Source organism: Styela clava, chromosome 4, assembly GCF_964204865.1.
Source record: "Styela clava chromosome 4, kaStyClav1.hap1.2, whole genome shotgun sequence".
NCBI lineage: Eukaryota > Metazoa > Chordata > Ascidiacea > Stolidobranchia > Styelidae > Styela > Styela clava.
In genome coordinates, this window is record NC_135253.1 from 6952212 (window position 1) to 6970725 (window position 18514).

At 33.1% G+C, this 18514-nt stretch overlaps 2 protein-coding genes across 2 annotated transcripts; one reads left to right on the forward strand and one right to left on the reverse strand.

Annotated features, from left to right (window-relative positions):
- Positions 1-4220: 4220 nt before the first annotated feature.
- On the reverse strand, positions 4221-5878 carry LOC120326477 (putative methyltransferase DDB_G0268948). Its single transcript, XM_039392780.2, has one exon. It carries the CDS (start codon positions 5807-5809, stop codon positions 4961-4963), a length of 849 nt encoding a protein of 282 aa, XP_039248714.2. The 5' UTR covers positions 5810-5878; the 3' UTR covers positions 4221-4960.
- Positions 5879-13461: 7583 nt separating this feature from the next.
- LOC120326943 (uncharacterized) lies at positions 13462-18391 on the forward strand. The gene is made up of 10 exons (XM_039393297.2): positions 13462-13555; positions 13661-13753; positions 14221-14378; positions 14817-14923; positions 15116-15215; positions 15480-15638; positions 16282-16424; positions 16821-16921; positions 17419-17508; positions 17961-18391. Exons 1-10 carry the CDS (start codon positions 13480-13482, stop codon positions 17966-17968), a joined length of 1035 nt encoding a protein of 344 aa, XP_039249231.2. The 5' UTR covers positions 13462-13479; the 3' UTR covers positions 17969-18391.
- The last annotated feature ends 123 nt before the right edge of the window (positions 18392-18514 follow it).

Here is an 18514-nt window from a genome sequence, read left to right on the forward strand (position 1 = left end):
ACTGACTTTCTGTCAACTGTTTTATTTCAAATTTAATTTAATATAACTTTAAACCTTGAGAAGAAGGTAGACAATAGAACATTGAGTTGTTGTAATGCCAAATACTAAACAGATCTTGTCTAAATTTATAAAATAAAATTGTAACACGGAAATAAAGATAATCAACTTTAACAAGATCATTGATCAAAAATTTACATCAGAGGTAAACCTACAACTAAGCTTTCACTTTGTTCACTGTATTTTTACCCCATAATTTACATATTGGTCCTTCGACAAATAATTGACTGATTGACTTTGTAATCGTTCAGATTGTAATGAAAACCTAAATATTGTACTTTCTTTTTTGTGACAAATATACGTCTGTCATGAAAACGGCATTGATGTTTTATTGGTGATGAACATTCAAGCCAAATTTTGAAAGTTATTTTATGTTGCTATTTGTGTGAATAGCATAGGCATAGAGGATCTTAGAAACGTTGACCGATGACAGAATGTCAGAATGTTTTATGAAAACAACGACATTTACATATTTTAGTAAAGGACAGCAATAAATAATATTATTTTGCATATAATGTTGCTAAAACCGATCCCGGAATATTACCTAATCCAGCGTTTCTTAAACTGTGTTCTGCGGAACACTGATATTCCGCGAGCTTTTTCGAAGTGCTCCGCGGGACAGGGATCGGAATTGCGACTAAATTGGTGGCCATGGCGATCTCGGAATTACTGCGGCGCCTATTGGGTCGTAAATTTGTCTCCCAACTTTCGACAAGGCGAACAGTTCTTGCTATCTAAAAGGCGGACAAGCCTCGTGCCAGTCTGGAAAGCGTGGTATTTTTGTCAACCGTTCATTATCGTTATTTAGAAACCATTTTGTGGAAACCATCCTTCTCAATAGACTGTTGGCTCAGAACTGCAAGCCTCAAAAGATGGCGCGTGATAAGCAGGTTGTGCAAGTTGATGCATAAAGTAAAATCAGTACACAATGTTTTATGATCAATTTTGCCTTCAGATTTCTTGGCGAGATAAAAAGCAATGGTGTTCCGGAGCCAAACAATTTGGGAAACGCTTATCTAGTCCATTGTACAGCAGCATAACATATTTTTACCTCCAAATAAACGGTTTATATAAGAGTGAATTGTATGTTGCAAGTAATAAAAGTAAGTTACGCCAGAATAAGGCAAATAAAGGAATTGGAATATATTTGGAAACTATTCATTAAATAATTAATTATTCCAATTATAATTTGCTTAATTTTACCCTGCTCAAATTGAGATTACCCTAAATCCATATTTATGAATTGAAGTTGGCTTTGAAAATGCGATAGTAATAACGTCGCTCACACTTTTGTATTATATCTGCAAATACAAAATACCATCCTATTTATCAATAGTTTTTATAGTAAGCTACTGTATAGTAATTGCTCTTTACGGAAGATTGGTGCACGTCGTGCAATGTCATTTTCATTTTACGTGCATAAAATTGGTCACGTGTAGGTCGTAAGCATGACAGCATGCACTAATTCAAAACATTAAATAAAATTAGGATTGCAAATTAATTTGAAATTTCAATATCGGTATAGATAAAGATGATGACGGTAATTGCGCTTCGTTAGTTTAAGAAGATGAATAAATCAAATATTATATTCAAAACGTGAACTTTAATTCTCGGAAGCACGACACCTTCATTGCATGTGGAATGTGCACAGCATCTGCACTCTGCAGCAGGGTACATATGTACACCAAAGTGAGGCGCAACGAAAAGCTTTTCCGACAATGTCCACAATCTTAGTTGCAGAAAAGAAATTAATAATTTTATTTAAAAATTACCTTGTTGAATTATATTTACAAATGATCTGTTACGCAACATTTGTGGCAACTTGTGGAATCTCATATATATTGTAAAACAAACCTTTCATTTAAAAAGGAAGGAAATTGCACTACTGATCGGAATCTACTTGTCGGACTGATATTTCCCCGATATAGTGAATCTGCCTGTATACTTTTATTATTGTGTATTTTTGATTTGAAAGTAGAAAAGCATTGTTTTTAATCTTGGTCGGCACGCGGAAGAATTTTGTCATTAAATTTATCCGATTTCGGCACGCGAGCCGAAAAAGGTTGACCACCCCTGAATTCTAGACCAGTAGTTCCCAAACTTTTTTTAACCATCGCTCCCCTAAAGTAGTTTATACAACTTCATCGCTCCCCGGCAACACAGAAAATGTAAAGTCAGAAACGAATATATTACAGACCAAATAAGAAGACAAATCATAGTTTATAGTGTTTTCAATGAGATAGAGGAGCTTGGTGTTCTTCAGCGAGTTTTTTATTATATCAGAAATTACCCCGTTTACTGGTGGAAAGGCGATTTCGTTGTTTTGATAGCAATAGTAGCACGGCTGAAAAACCCCTTTTCGCCATGTAATAGATCGGAAATGAAAGAATCCATGATTTTACCTCCTCAAAAACCGCCGTGTACTCTTGCCTTATAGCATTTCACTTCCTAAATTCACCCCATTTCACATTAAAATAATGAAAACAGAGTTAATTTTCCCAAACTTATAATATTGATTTTCGTACATCTCATTCATTCCGACAGCCTGATGAACTGCACCAAAAAACTTCGGTAAAATTCATCCCCGATTCCTCATCCTACTACGGCCTCCAGTCCGATCACCAGTCCATAATTAATCAGCCATCTGATTTTGGATTCATGGACTCGGATGTGGAAGAAGCCGTGACCGACTATCGGCTACGGCCCAGGGGTCGGCAAATTTTATGTCGCTCACGGAACAAAATTCAGGGTTGCTAGTCTTTTGCGGGTCGCATATATTTTTTGGAAGTTAAAAACGGAACAGCGCGCGAAAACTGCGACGATTCGTGAACTCAACTCAGTCGTCTTTTTAAAAAAATATTACAATGACATGTAATGTGACACTGTCTTGTTTCTGCATCACGCTGGATAGCTTTACGACGCCAAGATTGGAACATTTTCTAAATGGACATCACTATTCCCGGTTCTTTGCTTGTTCTTTGTAATGTTCATTTTCGAAAATAATTGTTTGCACAAATATATACTTCCAAACATCGAAGTGAATATTTTCGCATGATTTGTGAAATTTTGATGAAGATTTTCTTCAAGAAGATACATTCTTACAAAAATTAAGCAGTGATGAATCTCTCGAATAGAATATGAATTTTATTTCCTTATTGCATTGCTATATATTCGAATATTGACTGCGCTATTGAACCCCTGCCATCAGCATCAACTTTTCTTTGTGTTTCCATTTGTCTAATTATAATTAAATTGTAGGCTCGTTAAACGAGTACCTGTTCAATAGAATTTTTAGGATATATATAATACAATTTAGTCCAAGCGTGTCTAACGATAAATTCTGTTACGTATAAAAATGTAATTTACTCCTCGAGCGTAGATTATAAATGAAAAATTTTCATCGTCAAAACCGCTGTTTGGATGTTTCCCCGGGCATAGACTTCCTTGTTTACTTCGTGACATTGGTCAATCAGCAAGATGCAAAAAAACGTAACAATGCCCCCTTTCGCATCCGCTCAGACACATTCCTCACTCAGACAGATTTTCAGGCGTGGTCGTGAACATTATCTCATTTTCGCGTTTTTGAATTATATTCGTTAGTTTTTAGTTGTTTTTCGGAAATTTAAACATAAATCAAATAAGTCAATGATTACTTTGTCTTCCTATGAGTTTCAGTTTAAATACAGTAATCAAAAGTTAGTGTAGAAATAGCTGTGATAAACTAGGCTAAAATTCTTTATCGGTACTTTTAAAAAACAGATTGTTGAATGGTGTGTATTAGAATGATAGTTTGAAACAAATACCCCATTTTACAGGCAACAACTCGCGAAACCACTCTTAAAATAAGCACCGAAAATTTTAAAATGGTAAAGTATGGGAAGAATTTTCCGCGGTCAAAGGTCGCTGGAAGGTCCATTCAGTGAATCGTCCCGGGCCAGATTATTTTACTCAGGCCGTATTTTGCCGAACACTGGGATACGCAAACTACCGTTGCTTACTGCGAAGACGAGTCCAGAAATTCTCTCGCGTGTGATAATCGCCCACGTGAGAACATAAAACAGGTTTCGCGAAATCGCCCAAGTTTTTCGCCCCCCTCTGTATCGTTTTTGCCCACTGGGGGGCGATATCGCCCAATTTGGGAATTCCTGTTCTAGACCATTGCACGACATACCATATATTTACCTCCGAATAAACGGTTCAAATAAGAGTGGATTGTATATTCCAATCAATAAAAGTATGAAGCAAATGAAGGAATTGGAATATATTTGGGAACGATTCATAAAATATTTAATTATTCCAAATATGATTTGCTTAATTTTACCCTGCACAATTTTTCCATGCAATTTTTTTTGTTGTAGGTCGTAAGCGTTCAAAACATTGAATTGAATTAAATTAGCAAATTAATTTGAAATTACAAAACAGGTATAGGTAAAGATGATAAAGGTAATTGAGCTTCGTTGGTTTAAGATGATTATTTAACCAAGTATTATATCCAAAACTTAAACTTTGATTCTCGGAAGCACGATCCCTTCATTGCATGTGTAATATGAAAAGCGTCTGCAGTTAAGGTCATGGGTGTGCCAAACTGAGACGCAACAAAGGTCTATACTTTTAGTTGCAAAAAGGAAATATTAATTCTATTTAGATAAGATAAAGTTAATCTTTTGGAAATCGATACTTAAAAAAAAAACTTTGTTGAATTATATTTACAAATGATCTGGTACGCAACATTTGAGGCAACTTGTGGATTCGCATATATATCGTAAAATAAACCTTTTAATTTAAAACGTATCAAATTGCACTATTGATTGAGTATATTCTGCGCTGACTATGTGAAATAGGTAAGACAATAAGATCTGTGATTCTCAGTACTAGAGTATGTCAGACATTTGAGCAGCGTTTGCTACTCTTTATGAAACATGATTGTATTTACTTCATAGATAACTTTAAGTTGAATTTCATTGTCCTGTTTATCATTTAACTCCCATATCTCTTTTAGTCGTTTCATCATTTCATCCAAAGGATCTTTGTCACCTGTAACGCGATTATTCATTGTATTACGATATTCTCCGATTGTATCAAAATATCCTCTAAAAGTATGAAAAGTGTCATACTTGACGAAAGTAATGTTTTCGACCCATCTCTTAGTAGGATTTGCCAGTTGATCAAAAATTGGTTCATATCTTTTTTCTACTAAACGATTTCGAGGATGAGCGTAAATTGCTTCAAAGAATATTCGTATTGCTTGACGATAGTCGTGCTCCAATGCTAACATTCTTCCTGTATCCATATCGATAACTTCTTTATGTAAATATGCATATAACGCCACACAACCGTTACGTTTTAATACTCTCTCACATTCACTTTGAAACAGAGTGATATCCAACCAATGAGCAGCAGTTGCACAATTAACAAATTCAATGCTATTATCTGGAAGAGGAAACTTTCCACTGTTGACCAATTGAAATTGCACGTTTTTCCTAATATTTTTTTCAATTGCAACTGAAATCTGGCCAGCACTTATGTCTATTCCCAGTACGGACTCGAAATAAGGAGAAAACAGACATGTAGCTTGACCACCTCCGCAGCCTACATCCAACATTTTTCCCAATTTGGTAAATGGTGTAGAAGAATGAATTTGCAAATGTACTTCTTTCATTATTTTTTCTGCAACTTCTTGAGAGTAAGACGGACGATATTTGTCATAGTCTTTTGCTAGGTTCCTTGTTTCATAATATCTCAACAATTCCATTATTACAAGAACAAATTTTCTATTGCTGAAAAAGATACAGCGTATTTATTGTTTTGCATTCCTGGTAAAATTTTTGTAAAGTATAATAACATATATAAATCTAAGAAACCTGAAAACAAACTGGCTTCCTGTCAACTGTTTTATTTCAAATTTAATTTAATATAATTTTATAATAATTTTTTTAATATAAACCTTGAGAAGAAGGTAGACAATAGAACATTGAGTTGATGTAATGCCAAATACTAAACAGATCATGTCTAAATTTATAAAAAAAAATGATAACACAGAAATCAAGATAATCAACTTTAACAAGATCATCGATCAAAAATTTACATCAGAGGTAAACCTACAACTACGCTTCCACTTTGTTCACTGTATTTTTACCCCATAATTTACATATTAGTCCTTCGACAAATAATTGACTGATTGACTTTGTAATATTTCAGATTGTAATGAAAACCTAAATATTGTACTTTCTTTTTTGTGACAAATATACATCTGTCATGAAAACGGCATTGGTGTTTTATTGGTGAAGAACATTCAAGCCAAATTTTGAAATTTATTTTATGTTGCTATTTGTGTGAATAGCATAGGCATAGAGGATCTTAGAAACGTTGACCGATGACAGAATGTCAGAATATTTTATGAAAACCACGACATTTACATATTTTAGTAAAGGACAGCAATAAATAATATTATTGTGCATATAATGTTGCTAAAACCGATCCTGGAATATTACCTAGTCCAGCGTTTCTTAAACTGTGTTCTGCGGAACACTGATATTCCGCGAGGTTTTTCGAAGTGCTCCGTGGGACAGGGATCGGAATTGCGACTAAATTGGTGGCCATGGCGGTATCGGAATTACTGCGGCGCCTATTGGGTCGTAAATTTGTCTCCCAACTTTCGACAAGGCGAACAGTTCTTGCTATCTAAAAGGCGGACAAGCCTCGTGCCAGTCTGGGAAGCATGGTATTTTTGTCAACCGTTTATTATCGTTATTTAGAAACCATTTTGTGGAAACCATCCTTCTCAATAGACTGTTGGCTCAGAACTGCAAGCCTCAAAAGATGGCGTGATAAGCAGGTTGTGCAAGTTGATGCATAAAGTAAATTCATTACACAATTTTCTATCATCAATTTTGCCTCCAAATTTCTTGGCGAGATAAAAAGCAATGATGTTCCGGAGCCAAACAATCTGGGAAACGCTTATCTAGTCCATTGCACAGCAGCATAACATATTTTTACCTCCGAATAAACGGTTTATATAAGAGTGAATTGTATGTTGCAAGTAATAAAAGTAAGTTACGCCAGAATGAGGCAAATAAAGGAATTAGAAAATATTTGGAAACTATCCATTAAATAATTAATTATTCCAATTATAATTTGCTCAATTTTACCCTGCTCAAATTGAGATTATCGTAAGTCCATATTTATGAATTGGAGTTGGCTTTGAAAATGCGATGTTAATAACATCGCTCACATTTTTGTATTATATCTGCAAATACAAAATACCAATTCTATTTATCAATAGTTTTTATAGTAGGCTACTGTATAGTAATTGCTCTTAACGGAAGAATGGTGTACGTTCAAAGCTGGCTTGAAACAAAGGTTCATTTTACGTGCATAAAATTGGTCACGTGTAGGTCGTAAGCATGACAGCTTCCACTAATTCAAACATTAATTAAAATTAAGATTGCAAATTAATTTCAAATTTCAATATCGGTATAGATAAAGATGATGAAGGTACTTGCGCTTCGTTAGTTTAATAAGATGAATTAATCAAATATTATATTCAAAACGTAAACATTGTTTTTTGGAAGCACGACACCTTCATTGCATGTGGAATGTGCAAAGCGTCTGTACTCTGCAGCAAGGTGCATATGTGCACCAAAGTGAGGCGCAACGAAAAGCTTTTCCGACAATGTCCACAAAAGAAATTAATAATCTTATTTAGATGGGATTAAACAATCTTTTGAACATAGATACTTGAAATAAAAATTACTTTGTTGAATTATATTTACAAATGATCTGTTACGCAACATTTGTGGCAACTTGTGGATCCCCATATATATTGTAAAACAAACCTTTCATTTTAAAAAGTATGAAATTGCACTACTGATCGAGTAAAGTCTGCGTCAACTATAAATAGATGAGACAATAACAATATTGATTCTCAGTATTAGAGTATGTCAGACATTTGAGCAGAGTTGGCTACTCTTTATGAAACATGATTGTATTTACTTCATAAATAACTTTAAGTTGAATTTCATTATCCTGTTTATCATTTAACTCCCATATCTCTTCTAGTCGATTCATCATTTCATCCAAAGGATCTTTGTCACCTGTAACGCGATCGTATCAAAAAATCCTCTAAAAGTATTAAAAGTGTCATACTTGACGAAAGTAATGTTTTCGACCCATCAAGTAGTAGGATTTGCCTTAGTAGGATTTGCCAGTTGATCAAAAATTGGTTCATATCTTTTTTCTACTAAACGATTTCGAGGATGAGCGTAAATTGCTTTAAAGAATACTCGTATTGCTTGACGATAGTCGTGCTCCGATGCTAATATTCTTCCTGTATCCATATCGATAACTTCTTTATGTAAATATGCATATGACGCCACACAACCGTTACGTTTTAATACTCTTTCACACTCATTTCAAACAGAGTGACATCCAACCAATGAGCAGCAGTTGCACAATTAACAAATTCAATGCTATTATCCGGAAGAGGAAACTTTCCACTGTTGACCAATTGAAATTGCACTTTTTCATATTATTATTTCCAATTGCAACTAAAATCTGGCCAGCACTTGCACACATGTCTATTCCCAGTACGGTCTCGAAATAGGGAGAAAACAGACATATAGCCTGACCACCTCCGCAGCCTACATCCAACATTTTCCCCAATTTGGTAAATGGTGCAGAAGAATGAATTTGCAAATGTACTTCTTTCATGATTTTTTTCTGCAACTTTCTGAGACTTAGAATTGGCACTCTAAACATGCATTTATTTTAGTCAGTGTGCAGCAAAATTTTATAGCGAGCCATCTGGAACTCGCAGCCTTGAACATGGCAATACTTTTGTCATGGTCCGTTTTAATGGGGTTGCACACATTTGGATTTCCAACTAGGCAGTCCCTAATGTCATAGCAAATTGATTATGTCTGAGATATTCTTCGCTTATATGTTATCTTTTCAATTTATTTTTAACCAACTTTTTATATACTGCTATCTAGTATTTTATTGATGTGACACCGGATTAGGATAGAAGTTAGTCAACGCGGTTTAAAGATTGTTGCTTTTCATATAACCACAAATATTTTAAAAATCTGGTCTGATCTGTTCCTTTGTTGAATTTCATTTAAAATTGATAATTTAAATATTTTTTGTCGAGTTTGAACTGTAAATGTATTCCATATTAATATTATATATAATAGGAATCCAGTGAGTTGGGACGGAACAGAAAAATAGGTTTCATGAACAAGCCTGGTAAATCGCCGGTATCTCGAATAACACCACAAACCTCAAGATGCCATTGCTAGCACCATTTACTTTCATACACCCCATATAATATTTTCCATTATATCATTGTCCAATGGTTGGAAGTTTTCGAAAAAGTTTCTCATGAAATTGAATTTTAATTAGCGTACTTGGGAATACAGTATGCACAGTTATTAGTAGATCATCAATATGTCAAATATATAGTTACTTATAAATAAGGAGGCATATAGTGGGCCGATACATTTTATTTTTAATAGTATTTTTATTTGTACAAAAATAATTGCTATAGCATAATTAGTTGTGGTTATGGTATGTCCATTCAAATTGCAGGCAATTCGTAGAAATATTCACTCATCAAAATATCCTCAAATAAACCGGAAAAGGTACGAAGATGTATAATTAACAATTGTTTCGGCGTGAGCTAATCGGAAACAAAGAAGCAAATATTCCGGTTCATGTGAGTCATTCGACGCACGAAAATAAAGACATCTCGTGAATGCAGCTATACCTTCATCTCACAATAAGTTTAATAAAATATAATATCAATTGAACGAAGGTAATATTGTCTAGCTTGCAGCCCACTCACATTTATATTAACTCAACGAAAGTATTCACAATAAAGTGGAGCAAAATAAGACATATATATAAATCAAATTACAATATAAAATTTTGTTCTGATTCTTAATTGCAAATTGACCATGCCACAAAATTCTGAAATTAATCACTTTCTGACAAAATATAGGACATGCTATTGGATAGGAAAATTTGACACTCATAATTTGTTTTGATGTTTTATCTTTTTATTGGAGATATATTACTAGCTGAGAAACTAGAAATTATAAGCTTTTGAGTACAGTATCAATACTAAGATATGTTTTTTGATCTTGTCCCAACGTTTGTAACCTGGCATAAGCGCTCGCGTCTGCATACGCAGAAAACTTCGACGTTTTTTCGTATATTGTGTGTTGTTAAAGCATCATTTCGGAAAGACGAAGAGTAACATTACCGAGGTTTTTAGATTGGTTTGTATAGAAAATCATTATCGTGTTATGCAATTGTTTGCTATTATTTTTATAGCAATCTGTCAGCAGTTTATAATATACCCGGCCAAAGATTGTGCTAGCTAACTGATTTCTTTTATGAAAACACTTTGCGGAAACGGATGAACCGACGGTATATCGACGACAATCGAGTAACTCAGTTTAGAACTAATATTCAGGATGGAAGCAGATGCACGATACTTTGTGTTGTTTCTAGTATATATAAATTTATATTCAACAAAAGGTATGTATATACATTTTGTGATGTAAATAAATTGCGTCAATTCCATATTCAAGAGCTAAAAGTATAGAAAATAGAAAGCCAGAATAAGGTAGATTTTACTATGTTTTGTAAATATCTACTATCTATTGATAATTCAGGATTTTCTCGAGGTTAATATTCTTTTTCTTGTTTATTCAGGTGACAAAGCGCAGCTAGTCATTGATGCAATCAACCTTGACTCGGCCACCATTCTCTCGTTGCTTCCTGACTTTTCCGATGATTTTGTCATTGATCTAAATATAAATCCCAACGACGAACAGGAGATGATATATGGAATAAACATTCTCGATGGCGAAGGAATCATTGACAAGGTTGTGTGGCAAAATATTTATTATTAGAATAGATAAACTTGAAATACGAATATTTCCCGGTGTAAGGATAGTTCAATTATTACTTTCTTATTATTTAACTTATACAGAATAGTAGAAAAAAGAGTGTGTTACATGGGCAGAGATAAAAGAATGTATTTATTTATCCTGTAATCACACAAACTTGAAAAGCACTTCAGTTTTAAATTCAAAAGTACTGTTTTAGTAAACAAAATATAATATTGATACTCTTTTTTTAGTCATGGATAATAGATCGACATGAATTAATATCATGCACTTGCAAATTGTGAGTAATATATATTATTAAGATCATTTTTGTAGATTTTGTATTAAGATCGGCTTAAAACTGCAGTTCCTAATTTGCATTGATTTGAATCTGGCAACTTGAAATGCCCATTCGAACTCACACAAGTCTAATTGATTAATTTGGGAGAGCGTTACGCAATCGAATTAAATAATAATCATAATTTTCGGTATCAACCATATTTAATGAATGCGTCAACAAAAAGTTTTTAATCCTAATAGATGATTTCTAAATTATTTATATTACGATTTATATCTAATACGGTATGAATTTAATGATCTATGAAGCTATCACATATTCACGCAGCCTTTTTTTCACTTTAGTTATCCAAAAGATGCTGAAATAGCTTTCATGATAGACGGTCCGCCGCATTTGGATGTATTATGGTTTTCAAATCATGACAGAGATGACGACATTGTCACATCAAGAGTAGGGTATTTATTATTACGCATGAATGGATGTTTCTCATTAGAGCATTAACGTTCGGTTTTATGCTGAAATGGGCCACGCACTGAGTATCTTGGGGAAAACCTGTAGTTATTCTGTATTTTCTAAACAAAAATGCCCTTTGACCTCACATTATTCTTTTCATTCAAACTTTTTTCCCTGTTCAATCCGTAATTACTTCATGAACTGAGCTTTTTGTCAATAATTTTGCGAGAAATCAAAAAAGAATGATTCATAAAACTTTATGTTTTATTGGCTGATGAAATCATTTAATAGGGCCAATAAAAATGTTCCGTGAGTACATCATTCGTGTTGTCAACATCGCCAATATGAATTCATAAACACAATTAAAGTCAGTAAATTTCTATTTTAGCGAAAATCAAAAAATCATCAATGAAGCTTAGTTATAGATATTACATTGCATATAGTATAACCATTATATTATACGTGGTGTACGCAGAGTTTCATATCCCTGGCGAGAAGTTACATGTGACACTCTAAAAAGTAATATTATAGCGAAAATATATTTAGTTGATCGTCTCCACATCTTTGTTTTATTTTCAATTTACTTTTTGTCAGGTTTACGGATTTGTCCCGCAGGATGAATTTATGGCCAATTCTGTGGTGCTACACACATCTGAAAGCGAAACAACATTTGGGGAATGTGATATGAAGTATTTTGTCGCACAATTCCATGGTTTCCCCCATACAATGGTCAACATCAATTTCTATGCGTACAACCGCCTTGTAAGTAAATAATTTAGAAAACAGTATAATTATTCCATCAAATGTTTTTATTTTGTAATATGTATATTTGGTATGTAGGAGTAATTCCCTTTAGATATCTTTTGGAAATATATTGCACTTCTAAATGACTTCAGTCACTACTTCTATTTTGTTTTGCAATTGGTCTATTCCGACAACTAGGTATGCCAAGGCTGCTGCCATTAAAGCACCAACCGTACCATCCGCTATTATTCAGGTCCAGTAGTCAAAAGTGTAGAATTCTGCTGCCATACCTCTATTACCTATTTGTAATGAAAACTTTTTGTGATAGAGCTCAAATGTTATTCTGCCTGACCGATGGGAAAACGAAGCTTTTTATGATGGTTTTTTTGATGGAATATACTTGGTTGAAAGTCTTGCTTCTGGCGCTCCAAAAAATGTCATGTTTGGCTATTCTGCGGCTTCTGAGTAAGTTCACTTTTCTGTAGATGTTTTGCTTTTTCAAAGAACTGTTCGCAAACATTTTTAAAATTGATTTTTTATTATTTTTTTTTTTTTTTATAATAACCAAGTTCTTGTTATATTTATTTTTTATTTTTCTAACTGTTGTTTTTTAGAATAAATGGGAATCTATTTTCTGACACCGACATTCAAAATTACATGAACGCACTATTAGAAAAGATGTGTCCCATAATTTCCCAAGGTATGCTGTTTCGGGTATTTATTGTTGTTCATCTAAACAAGTATCCTGTAAGAAATATTTTTCATTTTTAAATACTCCCAATAAATCAAAAGTCTATTAAAATTGATATTATTATATAGATTAGTTATGATGCGATTTATTAATCTTCCACCCGGCAAAGGATATAGCTTTATACGAGACTTTATTAACCAGCAAAACAATGCTAATAACCATTATCATTCCCGGAAAATATTTAAGAAGTCGCATTAATTCATTGTTCATTTTGATTTTTTCTTCTTTTAATTAATATATTTGTATTTTTTTTGTGAGATCTCGGATGCTGTGAAAATGGCAAGATGACTGCATATTTTTGTCCAGATAAAAGGATTTGCAAATGTAATCCCGGATGGACTGGTGCTTGCTGTGATACAGGTAAGTGGCCTATTTTATTGTTTGCATGAATCATAGTCATGAAGTTGCGATTTATTTAACTTCGATCAAGATCAAAAGGTCAGGCTTATCAAAATTATACTTTAGAATGTATAAATGGCGAAGAAATTTACTTGCCACCGTATGGAACATCTACTTGTAAGTGTGATAATGGCTGGGGAGGACAATCTTGCACTGAAGGTATTTCTTCTATTATTTGACGTTGTAATCATTTTTGGACACGAAATGAACCTATAGAGATCGATTTGTTATTATGGGGTTGTCGTGGTTAGTATTATTCTTTTTCTTGTTGTTATGAAAAATCTCTTTTTTTTTAATTACTTTAGATATTACTTTGAAATTTCCAGTGGTTGAAGATTTTTGTTGTCGCTAGAGGGCGACTTTTGTATGCGCTGTGAAAATTGTTTGTTCTTGTGTCCAAGTTTGCGATCGTTATAATCTGTTGGTCTACTCCAGTTAAAGTTGTAAAGATTACCGTACCGATAGTGTGGAATATTTTATACCAGTACTTCTTTTTGTTTGACACCGTGCCATATATTTTATTAGGTTGTAATATTGAAAATTAAGCAGTGGACTGCCGTCTCATTTACATGTTCAAACAAAAAGTGCAGGAATAATTGTTCAAAAACTTCATTATATTTTTCTAGCAAACCATCTTTCAATTTTTTTCAATGAGTTCAATTCAAAATCTCCAGTGTGTGGATCGTTTATAACTCATCATAAATCGTATTCATATGACTTTAGCAACCAAAACCTTATAAGTTTTTATCTACCTGGTGGTTATCAAATGATAGAAATGCACGACGTGAGTATATTCAAATTGTCGATTGATTCTAAAGCCATTGTAATTTTTTGTTTCATAAGCGAATATGACGTGACACCGAAAATTGCAAATAGCGTTTTTTTTTTTTATACCAGACGAATAAATATTTTGCATTTGTTTTTGTGATTGTAAACTTTGATAGTTTTTGTCCAAGTATTATTACGCAAACATAACGGACAAGAATTTAACATATTGTTCAAGTCAAGAATACCATATAATTTAGGTTGTATTATCATATCAAAAACACTTTCGGTATTTCTAATTCCACAAATATTTAATGCTCCATATTTCTGGCTTTGTTGATAGCGAATGGCGACGATGCAGAGAAAAAAAATTATTAGCTGTTTCAGCAATCGTTCTATGTTTATTTTATTAGTATTTTTTTAATAAATTTATTAACAATTTATTTGATATATTCAGCCAAGTATCTTCGTAGAACTAGGCAGCTTTGAAGAACACAATGAAAATAATCATCATCATATTTTGGACGATTGCGTTACTTGTGGACTTAGAGAGAATTCCGGAAAGTATGCAGATCTCATTGATTTACGAACATAAAACAATTGAATAACAATACTAAATTAACGTTATGACATGGCATATACATTGAGTGAAAATTGTCTAAATTTTTAATGTCCGCAAAGATGACAAAAAATAATTGAGTACCAAAAAGTCGAATAAACATAAACTTTTAACATGATAAAAAAATTATCTTTTAGTTTGCTAGGGGTAGATTGGAAAGCGGGATTTGATAATGATTTTACTGTAGTAGGATGGATTGCAAATGATGAAATGGACTGGGATATATTTGGTCTTGATGTGAGTATCATTTTTGAAATAAAGAATCTAAAACATTACTGCATGATTTGTTTTTAATAAATATATAGCATTTTATATCACTGTAATATTATAGTACAAAAAACTTATAAAAATGTATAATCCTTTTTCATACATGATAAATTTGCATTTGCGGCAACTACTTCATAATTAAAATTTGACGTGGTAAATTTGATGTAAAAATGAATCTGATTTATCGTTAGAGAATGTTGTGCAGCAGCCTTATTCCCATTCGAATTTTTTCAGGCGTATATTGGGATACCAGACTTCTATGACAGCGATTCGACATTAACCGGGGATAAAACAGTTGATGATTGCAGAATGGTGTACAAGTTATTACAGAGGTTTTCCTCATTTGCACCTGGAACGACTGTAGAAATATATTTCACCGCAGGAGATGTGCGGGTTAGTTGAATATAAAGTATTTTTCATAGTCACGAGAAATAGCCAGTCCGTTTTCTTTTCTATACAGTCTATACAAATAGGCAATATTTTACGACATGCAGGCCTTACCAAGTTGTCAATCGGGTGTGTTATAAAACTCGTGTAATTTTTTTTTAAGCAAGATGTGTACGTACCTATGGATCGTTCTGTAGCTGTGGTAAACCGAATGATTTCAGATTTGCAGTTTTCAAAGTTTGATCAAGTTAATAAAAGTCACCAATTTTTTGCTGAACTTTTAACTAAATGAGAACACTTTTTATTCCGTATTGGTCGAACGCCTCATTATTGCTTGCCGCCAAGCTTATCAGAAAATTTTTTCTCGGTTTCAACGGTAGTGGAACTAATGTGCGATCGTCAAATATTTATGAATTGAACATTTGTTTGACGTGTTGTTTTTTGCTGGTCTATGAATACCTGTTTGTATTTGAATTCATTTATTGAAAATAATACTTTATCATTATTTTTGTTTCAAATCAATATACCCGGGAAATAAGGTATTCGAATTTACATATGAACCTTAAAACAAACTCTTGAATTTTCAATAAAACTTCTGAAAAGAGTCACATTCAATATAATCAAACGAATTCATCCATGTAATATTTAGTACTCGAGAATGCCTACGGATCAAACCGCTCGGACCGAGATGCTTGACGGTGGATGTCTATGTTTTTCCAGCGAATTTTTTACAGAGTATTTTATCAATGGATCTCCTGCTAACGTCATGATAGGATACTTTCTTGCAGTAAGGTACGTATTCCAATTGCATATCAATGATTGGATATTCTAATAACTACCTTTTGATAACTCATCATAAATTGTCGATTTATTACAAAAATTTAATTTTTAATGAATGTTAAATAAAATGAGTTCAAAAGGCACAACCACTTCAAAGTAAAATTCCGACTTGAAAAAAAAATACATCGAGTGATTAGACAGAATTAGATATATACAGTATATATAAACCAGAATAACAACATAATAGTAATAATAATAATGAAAAAACATGTACACTTCGGGTCTGAAAATAGCGGGTATTTTTTTAAATAATCAATTTTTCAACTTTGAGCAATCGTAATTTTCAAATCCCTAAAAGCTCAGCAATATTTGTGCTAAGGCACATCTCAAATTTTTTATCATTTTCAGCTTTGACGATCAAAACTTTGATCCGTATGAGATACCAGATGAAGAGTTGATGAACGTTATCGATTGTTTGATGGAATCAGTCTGTTCAGTCGTGTCACGAAGTATGCATAAATAAATTCATAAACATAATACAAACAAAATTTCACTGAGTAGGTGATAGTGTTATTGAAACTATAACTGGCATATATATGCAATTTCTAATTCACTGAAATTTATCTTATATCGACGAGCATACCGTGTATTTATTTATCAACTTGCCTGCGATTGAGAAATGGACATTAAGACAAAGTATAGGAACGTTGGAGTTCTCTTAATACCTGAAATAACCCTTCAGAAGGAAATTGTCGTGATTGAATTGCATATGATACTATTGATTTTGTGCAAGAAATCAAATAATAATTGTATCAATTGTCAAGTTTCCAGATATGTTTGGAATTTAAGCATTCTAGAAAAGACATATATCACTCATCCGTTAGATGTAGGTTTTTAGCCTACAAATTCAAATCAGTCACGAAAATTAATATTCTATATTTGGTTATATAATTCGTATTACAAGATATGCATAGGTTAGATTTCAAAAATTTAAACCATAAAATAGGATGCATTCATGGCACACTGACGGGAACCAGTGGAACCGCATTGGAATGCGTATGCTCGCCTGGATGGATCGGCGTCCATTGTGATTTACGTAAGTGATAAAGATTATGTTCTACATAATTTCAAGTGATGCGATGCGCTAGTTTGTGTTCAAATGAAGCAACGCTGTTTTTAAACCAATCTAATATTGAGTTCATTGCTAAACCAGCTAATTTGCTGCTTATTTCACCTATATTATTTTCGCAGAAATCATCTAATTATAGGACAGTTTTTCAGTAATTTTCGAAATGTTGTTTGCACTCTTTTAATCCAGTTATTATGGCTGGCTTAATATTTTTATTGATAATTAACAACTAAAACTGGGTTTATTAATAACGCTATGCTAAAACGCAATAGTGAACTGAACGTAGTAAGTTATGCTTAAATATGTCATGCAATAAACCTCGGCTATGTTATTGCCCTCTGTTTCTTTGTAACCCGACATCAAGCAATCTCAAGCCATATCATAATATTGTGAGAATCTTTTTTCAAACTATGTTTCAGCTTGCTAACTTCTCATTGTCGATGCGTCAGAAAAAGGAATCCTGAGGAGGAATTGAATATGATTAATTATATCTGATTACATGGTATCTTAGACAAATAAATATACATCACTTCAAAAATGCCATTTATTCGAGTTGATAGAAAAATATCGTTTAAATTAAAGTTCGAATACGCCATAAATTGAATGTTCCTATGTTGAATAATGGGAGGAATAAATATAGGAAAATTCGAATATTTGTCTCTATGGAATTTCATGGGCTTGCAGATAAATTTTACTTGCAAACTAATGGATGTTATGAAAGCGAACAAATGCTTATTCATCTTTGAAGAGAAAGGAAACAATAAATAAATCATAACTGCCTGTCGATCAGACATCGAGTAATTTGAACTTTAGTTATTATGACGTTATCTGTGGTACGAGGTACGAGGTAGGTAACCTTTGTAAACAGACAAATATAGGAGTTGGGCTGTTTCGTAGCCCCAGGATTCATCAACATTTATCAGATCGAACGCGCATTTTTAAAATGGACCTTATAATCAGGTGTCATAATCAA

Excerpts from the sequence above, each read along its gene's own strand:
- LOC120326477 (XM_039392780.2), bottom strand. The coding sequence starts at position 5,809 with ATGGAATTGTTGAGATATTATGAAACAAGGAACCTAGCAAAAGACTAT.
- LOC120326943 (XM_039393297.2), top strand. The coding sequence starts at position 13,480 with ATGACTGCATATTTTTGTCCAGATAAAAGGATTTGCAAATGTAATCCC. Across the intron at positions 14,379-14,816 it reads AAATGATAGAAATGCACGAC|CCAAGTATCTTCGTAGAACT; the intron begins GTGAGTATATTC and ends TGATATATTCAG. Across the intron at positions 16,425-16,820 it reads GGATACTTTCTTGCAGTAAG|CTTTGACGATCAAAACTTTG; the intron begins GTACGTATTCCA and ends TATCATTTTCAG.